At 39.8% G+C, this 17,342-nt stretch overlaps 1 protein-coding gene across 5 annotated transcripts in view; it reads left to right on the forward strand.

The window, feature by feature from the left end:
• abcc1 (ATP binding cassette subfamily C member 1 (ABCC1 blood group)) overlaps positions 1-17,342 on the forward strand; it is a 253,278-nt gene that overhangs the window by 130,815 nt on the left and 105,121 nt on the right. For 4 of the 5 annotated variants that reach the window (XM_062452715.1, XM_062452728.1, XM_062452737.1 and 1 more), the window contains one exon: positions 8,424-10,400. In XM_062452715.1, the coding sequence (XP_062308699.1) occupies positions 8,424-8,532 (109 nt within the window). In that variant the 3' untranslated portion in view covers positions 8,533-10,400. Of the gene's footprint in view, positions 1-8,423; positions 10,401-17,342 lie in introns of those variants that run through there. The other variant, XR_009928666.1, reaches the window with a different exon arrangement.

Here is a 17,342-nt window from a genome sequence, read left to right on the forward strand (position 1 = left end):
AGGTGATTGTGGTCTGAAAATAATCTGTGCCAAATTTGGTGAATACGTTTTACGCTTTGGCTGGATTCGAACCTCTGACATTGCCAGGACACCAATTTATCCTAGTGAGCTATTCTCAGTGCTGGAAATCACAGAGTTCAGTTACTGGGTAAAAATATAAGCAGTTTTGTCCTGTGGCAAGCGGTTGTCAGATTTGGCCCAAGTTGTACAGCTGTAATTGGGTGTGCTTTGCCTTCGGCAAGGGCACAACCTTTGTTCTCTCACATATATATTCTTATTATTCTTTCTTTTCCCACCCCTAAGCCTCAGTCAATATTTGGACTACATAGACAACGTAGGTGTCAAAGGTTTCGTCCTGGTAGCGATTGAGTTGCTTGTATTTTTATTTACGTTCCGTTGCATGGTTTAAGTTTAAATTACGTTTTTGTGGCAAAAAAGTGCCTTATGTCAACGAAGGGTACTCAGTGCTAGCCTACGTCACAACGTCGGCACACGTTAGCAACGACGCATTAGATACGATGTGCATAGAGACTGTTGCACAACAAGTATCGTATCGTGCCGTGGTGTACTAGCAGCATTATACATTTAAGCAATTCAAGACTTGCATGTACAGTAAATAATGTCACATTAAAGAATGTATTTAAACTCAAGCTTGTGTGGTGCGTCGCTGTCTTCAATGCCACAGCCTAAACTTTGTCAAAAGAAAGTTTTTTAATTTCCGTTGCATTCAAACAATCCCCTCAGTGTAGTTTGGCTAGCAACAGCAGCTAGGCTACAGTAGCTTGCTCGTAGCACAATTCAGCTTCTCCAGGCAGGGCTCTAGACTGAGACCAAAAAGTCGCTTTTGGCTTTGTTACTGACAATGATCGCTTCCAGCAAACTTTTTTTGAATTAGCCATTCCCCCTTGATAAATATCAAGCTTATTTACGTGTTTGGGGGCATATTTTCAGTCAGAAGATGGTATTAGTAATGTTTGAATCGCGATTCCATCTGAAAAATACTGGCAGTGACAACGTGGTTAGAATAGCTTGTTTCAAAGGGGGTTCAGCTTGTTTATTAAATGGACCCATCTGCAACTGACGCAAGCAAGCACACCCTACAATTTCCCCAGAAATTGTATCTTCTCTAGTTGGGTGTGCTTTGCCTTTGGAAAGGGCACAACCCTTGTTCTCTCACATATATATTATTATTGTTGGAATGCTGCTTCAGCTTTCCAAGTATTGTTCTTTGAATCTTTATTCAACTTCTTCATATTCTTATTCTATTTCTTCCGTGACACCTTTCAGTGCCTTCAAATCTTTAGCTATTAAAACCGTTCAGCTATCAAAAATTCAGCAGTTTCAGGCAATTTCTGCTATGACTTTTCAGCTTTGTACCTCTTATGCTTGAATTAATATAAATCAATATTCATAATATTTTATCATTGTTTTCCAATGGAGTTTTCTTTCAAATCCTCTCAATCCTCTTAATTTCTTCAACTTTCAAATCCTTCTTCTTCCTCAATCCTTCAGCTACAGCCACCAATTAAACTTTAAAATGTTGACAAAACCCTAAACATTTTTTTTTTTAAATCAGCTTTTTGATATCTATTCAACTTTTTTCAATATCACTGATTGTTTCATGACTTCTTCAAACCGTTTCTGAGATTTACATGGGTGTGTACGTGAAAGCCTAGAGTGCAGACTGAAACGCTTAGAGTGGAGGGGAGCTTCGGATGTTGTTGAAAAAATATTTATAGTTTGCCAGCATTGCCACAATTTTCACTCTACATGTTTCGTTTTTGGATCAATAGATGGCTAATTTTGTGCTGGTCGTAGACAGTTGTCTGTGGAATCCAACAGACGTACACATTTGTTCAGAGCCCCACAAAAGCGAGACAAAGTCCAACTCTCGCCCCATAGAGTCCAATGCAAATCTGGTGACAAATTCGTCAGAGAAAGCAAAAAGAACAAGATTTAGAAACTGCCGGTAGAGTCGTATTTCTGACCGCACAGACATATAAAGGAGATCTCTGGTTTCGGCAGTCTTGGGTCTCGGAAAATATCCTTATTTTTTGGATTGGATGTATAGTTTTGCATCTAGGTTAACTTGTTTGAGGTGTGGATTCTAGCTACATTTCTGTTATACTCTGCCCTCAGCGCGTTAGCAGCCATAGCTGCACCATCACCGTGGCAACCACACAAACATGCGCCACTCAGTCTCTAACACAGGTGATTGGTATTAGCTGATTAGTGGAGACACAAGACAAGCTATTCAGTCAACTCGTCTCATTAAAAGACTAAGAGCACCACAACACAACTACTACCACTACTGATACTGCTATATATTATGCCACTACTACAACTACTAATTCTGCAGATGCTGCTAATATCTCTTTTACTAACTACTATGCTAATGGAACTGTTTTGATCTACTACGCCACTGAGTGCGTTCACTTGACCATGAGAAACCCGATAGCAATTGTCGGTTTATGCCAATAATACGATTACTCCGTTTACATGTGTAATTAGTTATGCGATTACTCAAACACGTCTACATGATTCTTTTTATTAATCGTTGTATGCTCCACGGACAAAACTTGCACCATCATCCTTCTGCAACAAAGTGTCGCTGTGTCTTCCTGTATCGGCCCTACTGCTGTATGTTTCATTCCATCAACACATTAAATCCTACTAAGAAAGCCGTAAACGCACTCAATTATAGGCTACATCTGCTACTGATATTACTATCCCAACTATAATTTCAGCTGTTAAAACTATAATATTCTTCTTACGACTAGCTAGCCTAATTCTTCTTCTTCTGTTTAACAGTTCAGCTTTCAGCTTCTCCCGCATTGTAGGCTATTTAAGCTCTTAGCTTTGTTAGATGATGCAGTTCAGCTTCCACACTGCCTCTTGAAATTCAATAATTTATTCGATTGCTTCACAACGTTCAAACTTATTCTCCCGCATTGTATTTAAGCACTTAGCTTTGTTAGATGATGCAATTCAGCTACCACACTGCCTCTTTTGTGTGACTCACACATTTTTTAAATTAATTTCAGCTTTCAGCTTGCGGGTATTTTCTCATTTCTGTATTTTCAGCCATTTAAAAAAAATAATTTCAGATTTCAGCATTCCAACGCATTTTCAGCAGGAAATGCATTTTCTAGTTTATCATTGGGTGTGCTTTGCCTTTGGCAAGGGCACAACCTTTGTTCTCTCACATATATATTATTATTATTATTATTTTTGCCCCCCTAAAACTCAGTCAATATTTAGCCTACATAGACAACCTAGGTGTCAAAAGATTCGTCTAGTTGCTTCTATTGGGATTTACGTTCCGTTGCATGGTTTAAGTCGAAATTACGTTTTGGTGGCGAAAAGTGAAGCTAACGGTGGCTAACTTGCTAGCCACAGTCAATGACGCTACTTACGTCACTAACGTCACGAAAACTCGCGTGACTACCTCTAGCAGAACATTAGTTTAGCAGCTCGTTAACTTCTGGGAGATAGCTAAGCTAACTGCTTTACTGCAAGGCAGCTGCAGAAACGCCACAAGCAAAGAGGCCAGGGTGACTATTTACTAATTTTACTTTGTGATATGACACACAATTGTGATGTGTAATGTACAATATAAGCTGATATTATTAAGGAACTACATCTACTTTCGGAAACAGTAGTCTACTATTTCACTGAAGTATTAGCATCATGACATTAGCCTCTGTTGCCTGGGCAACACATACTACAGCGGTCTATGATGCATCTGTTTTCAATTGTTAAAATAAACATTCCTCACAAATACATTTTCGTTGTAGGATTTATTATGACATTAGATTACAAGTAAACGATTTGTTGGTGAAATTATCATTACCTGTGGTTTCAAACCAGTGTACCTCACTGCAACGCTGTAGCCTACGCAAGACACTACAAAAACATCTACACAGCTGTTTAGGAAGTCAAACGATACTTAAATCAAAAGTCTATCTATCCCTCAGTTAGAGCATTAAAGATGGGTCGAGGCTGGGTCTTCCAACATGACAATGACCCGAAGCACACAGCCAGGATAACCAAGGAGTGGCTCCGTAAGAAGCATATCAAGGTTCTGGCGTGGCGGTCTCCAGACCTAAACCCAATAGAGAATCTTTGGAGGGAGCTCAAACTCTGTGTTTCTCAGCGACAGGCCGGAAACCTGACTGATCTAGAGAAGATCTGTGTGGAGGAGTGGGCCAAAATCCCTCCTGCAGTGTGTGCAAACCTGGTAAAAAACTACAGGAAACGTTTGACCTCTGTAATTGCAAACAAAGGCTACTGTACCAAATATTAACATTGACTTTCTCAGGTGTTCAAATACTTATTTGCAGCTGTATCATACAAATAAATAGTTAAAAAAATCATACATTGTGATGTATGATTTTGTGACAATTAACATGTCAAGATGTTTGTGACAATTAACATGTCAAGATGTCTCCAACCAATTAATACTTAACATGTGAGTACTAAAGTAATCAACTAATTTAATGCATAGTACATAGCATACAGTAGCCAATTATTGTCTGCCCATACCATCTACAGCCTAAATAGACATGTACTCCCCTCACTTGCCCTCTAATACCCAAGCACTGGTCATTTTAACACTGGACATGTGTCCATAGACAAATGTTTCAAATCCATTTCAATAGCGGTTTAAGCACTTTACTCATTTATTTATTTATACATTGAATGACTTCCCCCTTTGGGACTGGTATACCCTTCACAAAAAGGACCAAAAAAAGACAATCTCTCTCACCTGACTCGGTATCAGCGGAGCCATTATCCTCCTCCGTTGGTGAAGAACTCGGAGACGTAGATGTAGAAGGCCTCTCGTGAATGTAGGACTCAACCACGTTTTTAGGGTTGCTGGTTGGCCTTGTACCCAGGATTTTATCCATGTCATCAAACCATGGGAATTTGTTTTTTTCTTCCCCCGAGCTACCACTTTTCCTGAGAACATCACGCACTTTAATATATTGCTGCCTAAGTTTTTTTTACTTTCAATCGGCATTGCTCGCCTGTGCGCTCAATGCCCTTTTCTTTCAGTTTTTCACTGAACAGTTTGAATACTTCAGTATTTTTGTGCGTCTCCACCAGCATCCTTGCTATTTCCTCGTCTGCCCATATTTGCAGAAGAGCCTTAACCTCGTCAGTTCCCCACGTTTGCCCTCGACTCATTTTGTTGATAAGCGGCGCGGCTGTATCCACCATGTGTCAACTTCTGTTTTCAACCCACAATGCACTACATTTAGGTTTGCTTCCTGGAATAGGTCAATATTAAGTCCGATTACGTTCACACCTAAAGCGAACCGAACCATGGTTCATTTGGAACCGGACCGAGTCCCGTCTTTTTGGGGGGACCATGGTTCGGTTGTTTGGTTCGCACCAGAGTTCGAATGCGTGTTCTCTCCTCTCCAAACGAACCGGACTTTCAGAGAAAACGGACCATGGTCCGATTGAAACGGACCAAACATGTCAGGTGTGAAAGCACCCTTAGTCATTTAGCAGACGCTCTTATCCAGAGCGACTTACAGTAAGTACAGGGACATTCTCCCCGAGGCAAGTAGGGTGAAGTGCCTTGCCCAAGGACACAACGTCAATTGACACGGCCGGGAATCGAACTGGCCACCTTGAGATTACTAGCCCGATTCTCTAACCGCTCAGCCACCTGACTCCCTATTTATCCCCCATTCCCCATTTAGCAGACGCCCGCATCCAGAGCGACTTACAGTAAGTACAGGGACATGCTACACTTCACTTTTTGTATTTTGAATTGTACATGAGCAGCAACAAATGTAGGCTATGCTTTTAAATCTATGCAATCTTCATAAATAATAAGCAGGCATTTTTATATAAAATATACAGAAATATCAGTTTTAAAAATAAGAGTTAATAAACGGACCCATCTGCAACCGATGCAAGCAAGCACACCCTACAATTTCCCCAGAAATTGTACCCTCTCTAGTTCAATCATATTTTGACATATCAAGGTGAAATTGCGTATGGTACTTCAGAATGATGTCATCCTGTTTAACTAAACAGATGATCAAATTATGACAGGGTCAAAGACTATGATTGGATTTGAACCTATGACCTTGCACTTTACAGTACACTGTCTCAGCCCATTGAGTTATTCTCACTGTTGGAGATTATTGTGGTCAATTACTGTATAAAAAAGTAAGCTGTTTCTCCTGTGGTAAGCGTTGTTAGACTCGGCCAAAGTTTAAACAGTTCAAATTCAATCATAGGGATGTCATCTTGAACCCTATTAGGTTTGACAAACCATCAGTCAAAAGAATATTTTATTTATTGACACAAAAATATTGAGGCAATGTGGACATTTATATAAATACACCCTTTTCAGCCATTTTGTATTGCATTTTCTTATTCCATTTCATTCTACATAAACCCATGTATTCTACACATCTGTAAGAAAGTTCAAGTCGATTGGATCTATGGTTCATGAGGAGAATGGTTTTGAAGGTTGTACCAAATTTGGACAGTACAGCAAAATCCATCATGGCGGACCTTATGGGTCCTTAAAGGTGACATGACATGAAAATTTCACTTTAGGAGATTATTTAACATTAATATGAGTTCCCCTAGCCTGCCTTTGGTCCCCCAGTGGCTAGAATTTTCGATAGGTGTAAACCCAGCCCTGGTTGTTTTTCTCCGCCTTTCAGAAAATGAAAGCTCAATTGCTCTGTTTGAAAATCTCCTCTTTGTGACGTCACAAGGAGGAAGGTTACCTCCCCTCTCTCTGCTTTGCCCGCCCAGAGAATCTGGCCCGCCCATAAGAAACTGAGCTACGACCGTGCAAGTGTTTTTATCCTCGAGAGACATTATGGGTTGCAAACGAACGAAGCATTACATTTGCTCAGTTTGGATGTACAAAGGAAAACAAAAATCTTTTTACAGTTCCTTCACCCGAGCCTCTGAAGTGTCTTAATTTTATTTTCTCTGGAAATGCGCCTACACAACTTCTGTTGTAGGCGCATTTGTTTTGTATGTCTGCGCCAAACACTTCAGCCACGACTGTTTCTTCAATTTGAGCTAATACAAAACTGGCCTTGCTGAAATTAAATTCTGGATCAGTACTAACTCTCCTTCGTCCAGCTACTAACCTCGGACAAGTAAGTCAACTAACGCTATATCATTTTGTAGCTTTACTGTATATGGTTACCTAGCTTGCTACCCTTAGAATGTGGCTGTAGCATTAGCTCTGCAGCTAACAGCTGAGTTACTGTCGCTAATGGAAAGGTAGATATCATCAAGTATGTGTGTGAATACACATGCTGTAACGTGAGTGTTGTACACTTCTTTGTTATTTGGATAACCGTTCTGCTGTTGGTGTTATGGCGCCTTTCCCCTCATTGAAATGACTGAGTGTGTACCTCTGCAAACCAGGGTTATCAGATGAGAATGGGCAAATTCGAGGCATCTTACAGCAACGGGGCTACAGCCATTGCGATACATCCATTGTAAACATTAGCGCACAGTGCCGCCCCTCCGCTCCTCATTAGCATTTAAAGCTACAGACACCAAAACAGCGCGTTCTGAGGAAAGCTCCTTGTGGGACTGCTAGTTGTGGCTGTAATTCTGCACCAAGGCTGAATTTCGGGAAAGAGACTTCTGATACAGTATTAGGGGACCACTAAGGCCTATATAAAAGCATCCAAAAACAGCATGTCATGTCACCTTTAAGGCATTTTTGTTCCCCATGAGAAATAAGGCATGTATACCAATTTTCAGGCATTTTGGAGTAATTGGGCGCTGGGGAAATCACGTAGACTTTGGGTTTGGCTTATAGCACCACCTATGGGCGTACATGGGTCATAAGCGGTCTGGGAGTAGTGAGTGACCTGTTGTATCATTGGGTCAAGGACTTTTTGAGCTATTGAGACATTTTATGGAGAAGAATAAAAATAAGAATACTAACAAAAACAATAGGTTCCCTCCTACCGGAGGAACCCTAATAAGAATACTAACAAAACCAATAGGTTTCTTCCTACCGGAGGAACCTTAATAAAAAAAACTGTTAGTCACCAAAAGTACAGTAAAGTGGTACAAGTTGTAAATCAAGTAACATGTTGTAGGGGGGAGGTTAGGACTTCCAGGGGTAAGTGGATGTTACCATTCATTTTGTTATTGTAACACAACCTTCAACTGCCCCTTTACAACATACCCTTACCCTCCTCCCCCCGCCCAAATACTTTTGTAATAATCTGTATCGCTAACACTTAATACCATTGCATTAAATACCAATTCTTATGTAACTATAATGTTTTAGGTACTGTTCGGTAGTTAATGTAACCTTAATGTAAAATGTTGCTAGGACCACACAAATTGAAAATGTGACGCTTAATCCTCACACACACCCACACATCTTATTGATGCATTCTGATCCTCAGGGTCCTGGTCTTAGATAAGGGGAAGATGGCCGAGTTTGACTCTCCCTCCACCCTCATCTCAAAGAGAGGGATCTTCTACAGGATGGCCAAAGACTCTGGACTGGTTTGACTTTTGCCCCGAAGAACTTATTGCATTGCTCCCTCACCCAAGTGTGTGTATGTTCTGTGTAACTGGGAATTTTGTCTCATAACCACGCTTCTTTATTCCCTAAAGATTCTTGAAAGGTTTCACCCCAAATGCTGCTTTAGTGGGATGTTTTTTTTCTTCCTGTTTTTTCACATCCTGCTCCTTTTATGGGGGACTTTTGAGATAAATGCCCCATCTTGATTGCCATTGTAGAGTTGAACATTTTTATTTGTCCTGTGAAACGGACTTTGGGACAAAGGAGAATAAGTAACAGAACATTTGACATATTTTTTTATTTATTTGACAGTGTGCAATGTTGTTCCTTACAATAAATGAGGGTGATATCTGTCCAATCATCTCTTTAGTAGAGTTGGATATTTAATTTAAATTCTTTACTTTATTTTGTGTCACGCCTGCCACCTTCTCTATAGCGGAGAGAGGTCACAACCCACAGTGGTGACTATTGACCTCAATCTCAGGGGACTTGAAATAGACACTGCCTTCCTTAGACATGACTTAGTGCTACTACAATCTCCCCCCCCCACTACAATCCCCCCCCCCCGCCTCCCCCCCCACACACACACAGACAAGCTATACCGTTTACAGTGAGTAATCATATTCAACCCTTAACAGTAAAACCTATTAAGAAGACCTGTACAGGGATAGGGGCTACAGCAGGTGTCACTTTTGGACTGAGCCAAAGTGTATTTCTTTTAGAGTACTACTTCTTCTCAGGTGCTCTTAGATTGTTGGAGGAGCCTCCTTTAGCCTGTTCCAACTGTACCCCCTAAATGTGTCCTTCACTTTCTTCTCTCCTTGTCTGAAGTAAGCAAGCGGTATAGGATTGGCTGAAAACCATATTCTATTGTAGACGAACTAGTGATTGAGGAAGAAAGAAAGTTAACCATCCTTTTGCAGGGTTCTAAAAATGTGTGGTCTACAAAGACTATCGGCTGTCTGTTTTACACTTTTGTTTCTCTTTCAGCACTTTATTTCATGGATTTCTCATAGCCATTGATTAGGTCAAGCGATCCTCTTGCCTGTTAGTCCAGGTGAATTATAGTCATGTAAATTCTGGTATCAAGATAATTGGTTGATCCATCCAACAGTCCGTTCTTCAGGGCTGGTTTTGTAGTCCTAATGTGCTGTTCAAATTGACACACATTTACTTTAGTAGGTTGTGTTTGACCACTGGAGCTATAGGGCTTTATATTGTTGCTGCGTATGCTGTGCAAACTAGGTCACGTTAGTCATAGATAGAAACACAATATTTGAGCATAATTATTTAAAGGTGTGTCAGGGTAGAAAATCCAGGAATATTAAGGGTGTGTCTTATTCTGGATTAGAGCATGCATGTTTACATTTATACACTGTTTACTATGAAACACACACAAACACACAATATCCCCTTGTCTCCTCCGCTATGCTCCAGTGTCTAGGCAGACACGTTTTTGTTCAGTGGTCAATTCCAAAGTCACAGAGCTCTACACACTTTCTTCCGTCTTGGCTACCGATGACGATGTTTGGTGACACAAAGCGACAAAATTGCTGCCATTGGATATCAACAGATGTGGAAGAAAACTGTTCTTTACTCTAGTTTTTTTTCTTTTTGGAGTTTTATTCGAAAGAACAACTTTTTGTCTGTGTATCCCAGAACATAGAATGGCAAACCGTTTGGGGGGGAAAAATCTAGAAAATACCTGTGTTGTTACAAATGTTTATATAATTTGTAAGTATATGGATATAATTAATATTTGATATTTGTGTACATGCACTAGTTTTTAAGTGTGATTTTTCTTAACAAATCTAAACGTGTTAAAAGGAAAATAAATGATTTTTGTTGACCTGTTTTATAAATGCTCTTATCTTTCTAGATCTCTCTCTCTCTATGTAATGTGTGTGTTTCCTAGAGACCTAGAGAATGTAGTTGAACTAGTCTTAATATTCATTTCCTCGACATTGTCCATGGTAGTCCTGCCCTGTTGTGGAAAAACTCTAGTGGCAGTGTGTAGATTTGAATAGTCAAGAGATGGCGGTTTCAATAAATTTATTTAGCTTGTACAAATTAAGAATTAACAAAGTACTTTGTGATCAGTCATAACGGAGGGGGTGCTAGCCACAGATCGTTCGCAAGAGTGATGAAGAACAACCCTAAAACCCTGCCTTATATAAACTTTAGATCAAATGGTTCTTCTGATGGTCAATCCATCAATGTAGCAAACTCTGTGATTGGTCAGCACTGCTCAGTGACAGTTTGACTCCATACCAAGTGTCCCACATTTCTTTGATGTGGCATCTCTCCCCAAACCAGTAGATACTAAAGCCACAGGAGTTCACCAGTCAAATGGTCAACTGTCCTTTGTGTGGACATCTTCAAACAAGTATTTAATGAACACCACCCATGCAACAGGAAGGGTCAGAGCAGCTTGATCAGTTCATCTATCTTAAACTGCTCCCTCAGATCACAATAACAATACAATTGAAATTGAAAAATTAAATTCAAACATTAACATAAGAAATGCTAGTCTCAAGACAAAACCCATTGTACCCCGTATACCACAAAGTCCAGGTTGTCGGAACGGATGCCATGGTTGTGCATCCGTAGTGACCATCTTCAATTGGCTGTAGGCAAACTTCTTTCAGTCAGTGTAGTCGAGTCGAACCAATTGAAAACGACGATCAAATTGCTCAGGGCAACTTTCAACCACACTGCACTTTGCGTACAGCTCGGAAATTTCCTTGGTACTACGCAGAACGCGTATCCTCTGTTTCCATCTCCAGACAAGGTGCACGCTTACAATGGTTAGCGTGTATCCACGTTGCTCTTCCCTCTGATCTTAACCGCCGGATTATTCGTCAGGAGAATCTGGTATGGCCCCGTCCACCTTGGGTCTTACCAGGCGTTTCAGGTCCTTCACCACGATCCAGTCATCCTGGTATCAAATCATGCAGCGGTCCAGTCATAGGAATAGCCTCCTTCACCTTCCTGTGAATCTCACACAAAGTAGACTCCAAAAGGTTGCACAGTGATAAACAAGCACATTCTCACAGAGGTCAGTTAAAGGTAACTGACTTCTTGTCGTCTGACTAACAGTGCGTTCACACTGCAGCGGAGCGGGCGGCGCGTGGCGTTGGCTTCCAATTCATTTTCAATGAAACCAGGCGTTGACGCTCGCGTAGGGCATTGTGGGAAGGCGAGCGGAGCGGAGCGTTGCAAGTTGGATTTTCTCAACTTTATGTAAATGAGGAGCGTGAAAACGCTAGCGTTGGCCAATCGGATTGGTTTCTTGTTTCTTGTAACGTAGCAACTGTTCGTCATGGTAAACATTTCTAGGTTTGACCATTTCAAGATGGAGGAGAAACTTTTCGTATGTGTCTGCACATCCAGTTCTGTTCAGAACAAAGTTACTAATGTGACAAGCCTGAATTTAAAGAATACATTAAACTAATAATGCATGGTGCATGGTTGCCGATGTCGTCATTGTTCCTAGTGTGTTTTTATAGCCTACTTTTAAATTTAGTCGTCACATTACGTGACTGTTCTGTGCCACTGCTAGCTCGCTAGCCCAGCCTACAAACGACTGGTTGAGTGACCGGTGGCGTAACATGTATTCTACTGTAATCTTGCACTAGTAAAATCTTGCACTTACATAAATGTTGTGTAAAAGTGGTATTTTGCTCGATATTGTGAGTACATGAACCCAAATCTGCACGCTTGGCCATGACTACAACAGTGACCTTAGAGAACTACAACTCTGTATTAACTTGTCTAACACGCCCCCGTGCGTGGTGTACTGTGGGAAGGCAAGCGATGCAGAGCGTTAAAAAACGCTGCAGTGTGAACGCAGCGTTAGTCTTCAAAGTTCTGTTCTCTCATTCAACTGAAGTGATTAACACAATGTTGAATCCTATCAACACCAAAATAACTTCCATAAACAAGTGTGACCCATTATCATTACATATCCTCAAAGAAAAATCCCATCGAAGAATAATCTAAATTAACAAAACTTGACCACTGAGCCCCTGAGAAGTCTAAAACTTCTTCCCATCCAACAACCATCAACAATCATTAAAACAGTATCACTTCTCCAAAAATTGAATTCTACAAAATCCATCTATCAATACCCAAATAGTTTCTCTAACCTTAACTGTGAAGCTTATCGTGTTTAAATTCCGCCACATTAATGTGTTAACTGAGCAAAATCTCAAGATAAATGTTTTATGCAGACCATACAACCTCTATTTTTATTCTCATATCCTTCCTTTTTCCAAAACGCATTTTCTTGTGGATTAGTCCAAGTTCGAATCTCCATTCCACCATTCCTTTCTCCATCTGTCCGCTGTATTCTGTAATTCTTATCAAATATACTCTAACAAAAACAAAATTCTCACTCTGGGTTAAATACAGTCCAATATTTTCAACTCAGCAGTATCATATCAAACCCTCACAGTCCTATCACAAAGCCAAACTACTGAAGCTAAAGACATAAAACCATAAATCATAAAACCCATAGTCACTTTCTGTTTGGATCAGTCAGTCACCAGTCAGTCATAAATTCCTAAACGTCATCTCTTCCTCTCTAAGAAGCCTGCGCTTCCCTTAAAGAATCTGTAACAAATGTTGTATCAAGGTCACACAACAATTTTCTTCAAAAGAGTCCTGTAAGCCCAAATTTGTCAAGTTAGGCTCATCCGGACATAGCAACATCATCTCATCACTTCCTGTAAACATATCAACATCAAAAACATATTCTAGTTAGTTCATCAATGCATGCAGGCAATCTAGAAACTGCTCCAGCTAGTATCAGCACTAGCATTTCCCTGTTATTCCCTGTGGAATAATCATCATTGTTAGAGTGAGCCCCACATTTGCATAGAGCAAGTTGTGTCCCAGATGAAACTAAGAAACTTCCTGTTTCCATACCTTTCCCAAAATCATTTGTAACACCAATGATGTATTTTACTATCAGTAAATATTTTAACTCTTTTCCCTTTTATGAATTAACAAGCTTACACTGAAGCAACCTACTTTTGAACCAATTTGTATAAAATAAAACTATTTTAGAAAACAACCAAATTACGAATAACCTCAACTTTCAGTCTCTTATTATCTTTTCTTCAAAAAACCTTTAGAAACAGTTCAAATGAATACCTTTATATTTCAGATTCCCTTTTATTTTGTTTTTTTCCTGTATTTAAATTCACCAAATCAAATCTCTCTTTTTCCAAGACATGAGGAAAACTAACATCACTACCCTAAACCAGAATTTAATCTGTATGATTCCAAAATGAAACATAGACCATAAAATGTTCTTAATGTAACCATTAGCCAAACTTATACCCCATCTATATTTCTATATAGGTTAGATAGGTAGAACTTCATAACCCTTTACATATTTCTTTAAACAACAGTAACATCTGTGAACTCCCACAAAATTAAAAATAAAAACCATCGAACATTTCCAGACATAAACAAAAATATTCCTTAAACAACATAACATTTCCGTTTGAACACATAACTTTCTATAAAAGTTTCAATAACCCCGGGATTGTAATTCATCAAATGAATACCGCTTTTGTTGCAAAAACTGGCCTTTTACCAATTATCCTACCCAAAAAACTAAATTTCCAGCGCATTATTCAATATCGAATCAAGCTCATAATATAGAAAATCGGTCTGTACATAATTTCCAAATCAAGAGTATGGCAACTCACAATATTTTTTTAAGTTTGACAAAGAAACAGAAACACACATCTGTTTTCCAACCAACACATTTCTCGATTCAACGTCAAATTCTCTCTAAAATGAGTTTTTTTTTTTTTATTGCACTCATGACGGGTGTGGGCTACTGCACGCAGAATGAGCTTCAATGAAAGAATCAACTTCCGCTAGGCTCAAGCGCATGCACCTCTTTTCAAGTGGAGAATTCAGTCAAAGAATTAACATTAGCATTTTCAAAACAGAATGTCTCCGTCTTCAAAAACAAATGCCTTCTGGCGGTAATCAGACCGATGTAAAGTCTAACATCAAATATATAACGGGTAACACAAAGTTGTAAAACAATATAACAAGTCAATCGTCTCTCCTCTACCAACAGTGTCATAACCGATAAACATTGTACGTCACCAGTTTGGAACTCAACTTCCGGTCACGAACCCCTCTGATTTGCGAGAGTTCGCCCCCAATTTCCAGAAAACTTTCAACAGTGATGACACATCTCCGGACATTCATGTACATTCTGCTCAAATTCCCACAATTAAAGCACGCATTTTGGATTGACCATACCTAGCAATTCGTGTTGGCCTACATGTTTTTCAACAGCATGTCAACATGCTCTGCATTAGCTTTGACCGACATAGCCCACAACATTCTTTATTACAAACACAACAGGGACTCAAACCCTTTGTACCGGAGAGGACTTTAACCTCTCCTTCTTTGAAACGCAAAATAATAAGTATAGGCAATTGCAAGTCAAAGCATAAGCCGCAATCTTTGCGGGAATCCAAAGCAAATCTATAAACAAATTCCAGGATCCTACTTTCTTGACTTTTCCTAAATATAACCGGCTGTCAGAAGACATCTGAGTCATAGAGAAATGGCAAATGTCTGACCTGTTCGTATTCTGATTCTATTCCCGCAAAACCTCATGCGCCTGCGCATCCTGCCGCAAAACCCCTGGCTGCGGATGAACCACGGCGAAATTTGTTTGCGGAACAGCCAGAAAATCTCAATCGTGAATCTGTGGGGAAATAGATGAAAAATTCCCCACACTATTCTGTCCTAATATTTCTTTATCTCTAACTCTACCTGCCTCCATCCAATCAGAAAAGCTCTCCAATCAGGCTAAAATCCATTCTTTTCTCCACTTAAACTTATTTCGCAATTCAATAAGGTCCTTAAAACAAAACGACCCCACACTCAAAAATCCACATTTATCAATCCATATTTGCATTTGCAATAAACTATCGTTACCATACTTTTGTTTCATGTAATCGATGTTTGGACAGGTCAATTCTGCCTCCAGACCATTCATTTTAGAATTACAATCCATAAACCAACAATAATCAACGACAGAAAATAAAGACACAATTACCCCTTTTCTTTTCTAAAAACAATTAAATTCCGACGTCACAACTTTCAGTTAAAATATACCCCAACTACACAATCATAAATTACAAATATCCAAACCGAAAAATAATTAAAATTTTGATTTTTGTAATTTGTATATAGCTTGAATAGTAGACACCATTAGTTACTCATACTTCTTTTAACCTCAAAAACATATCTTGCAATTAAAACAAAAAAATTAACACGCGCGTTTACTAATTTTGAAATTTCATAGATCAGGCCTCCTTTTCTCTTTTTTTTTCTTTTTCTAAAACACTCAGCTGGTTACCAATTTCTCTTTAATCTTTACCAATTTAATCTTTACCAATTTAATCTTTACCAATCCTCTAAAGTATACTTTTTACCATTTTACTCTTGGGACTCAGAAATCAATACATTTCCTGACCCAATTTCCCAGGGCCTTAAAGACACACAGCACGATATCACGTGTGAATTATTACCCTTTATGCGCTCGTCAGCACATTTCCTGCATGCTTTTTGTACGACTCTAACGTAACGGGACCAACGTTCCAACGTTCTCCCAATTTGTACGACTTGCACGTACAGGACACAGCTCTCCTCCGGTCTCTGCCCTATTAATTTCGTACGACTTGCACGTACAGGACACAGCTCTCCTCCGGTCTCTGCCCGATTACTAATTTAACCGAATTATTGACAATAGTCTAAACAACACACATTTAGACAACTCAAATCACACAGCGACCAAAAGAATATCTCACCGGTTCTTTCAGGATCCCACGTCAGCCCCAAAACGTCCAACGGGCGTCCCCCCTGGCCCTGCTGTCTCACGCATGGCGGAAGGAAAGGCGGCTTTTTGCCGGAAGATCAATTTGCCGAGGGGAGCCGCCTGCTGAACGCCGTAGACTAATCGAGGATACCCGTACTGGCCACCAAGATGTTGTGGAAAAACTCGTGGCACTGTGTAGATTTGAATAGTCAAGAGATGGCGGTTTCAATAAATGTATTTAGCTTGTACAAATTAAGAATTAACAAAGTACTTTGTGATCAGTCATAACGAAGGGGGTGCTAGCCACAGATCGTTCGCAAGAGTGATGAAGAACAACCCTAAAACCCTGCCTTATATAAACTTTAGATCAAATGGTTCTTCTGATGGTCAATCCATCAATGTAGCAAACTCTGTGATTGGTCAGCACTGCTCAGTGACAGTTTGACTCCATACCAAGTGTCCCACAGTTCTTTGATGTGGCATCTCTCCCCAAACCAGTAGATACTAAAGCCACAGGAGTTCACCAGTCAAATGGTCAACTGTCCTTTGTGTGGACATCTTCAAACAAGTATTTAATTAACACCACCCATGCAACAGGAAGGGTCAGAGCAGCTTGATCAGTTCATCTATCTTAAACTACTCCCTCAGGTCACAATACAATTGAATCCACATTGTCTCCAGACCAGCTGTCTCATCCTCCCCAGGTGTCATAAACTGCAAATGGCACCTCTACCAAATGGAGTTGATTCAACATTCATTGTATCAAGCTTCTTAACCAACTTTAGACTTCCCTTAAAACACATTCCTCATATATAAAACACACACATTATAACTGTATTCCAAATTTCCACCACAGCCCCCTGTGGTATAAAAAAGAATGGATGGATGGATGATAAACAATTGGACAGTTCTCATTCTACACCTTATTTATTCACA

The sequence above is a fragment of the Osmerus eperlanus genome, chromosome 2 (assembly GCF_963692335.1).
Source record: "Osmerus eperlanus chromosome 2, fOsmEpe2.1, whole genome shotgun sequence".
NCBI lineage: Eukaryota > Metazoa > Chordata > Actinopteri > Osmeriformes > Osmeridae > Osmerus > Osmerus eperlanus.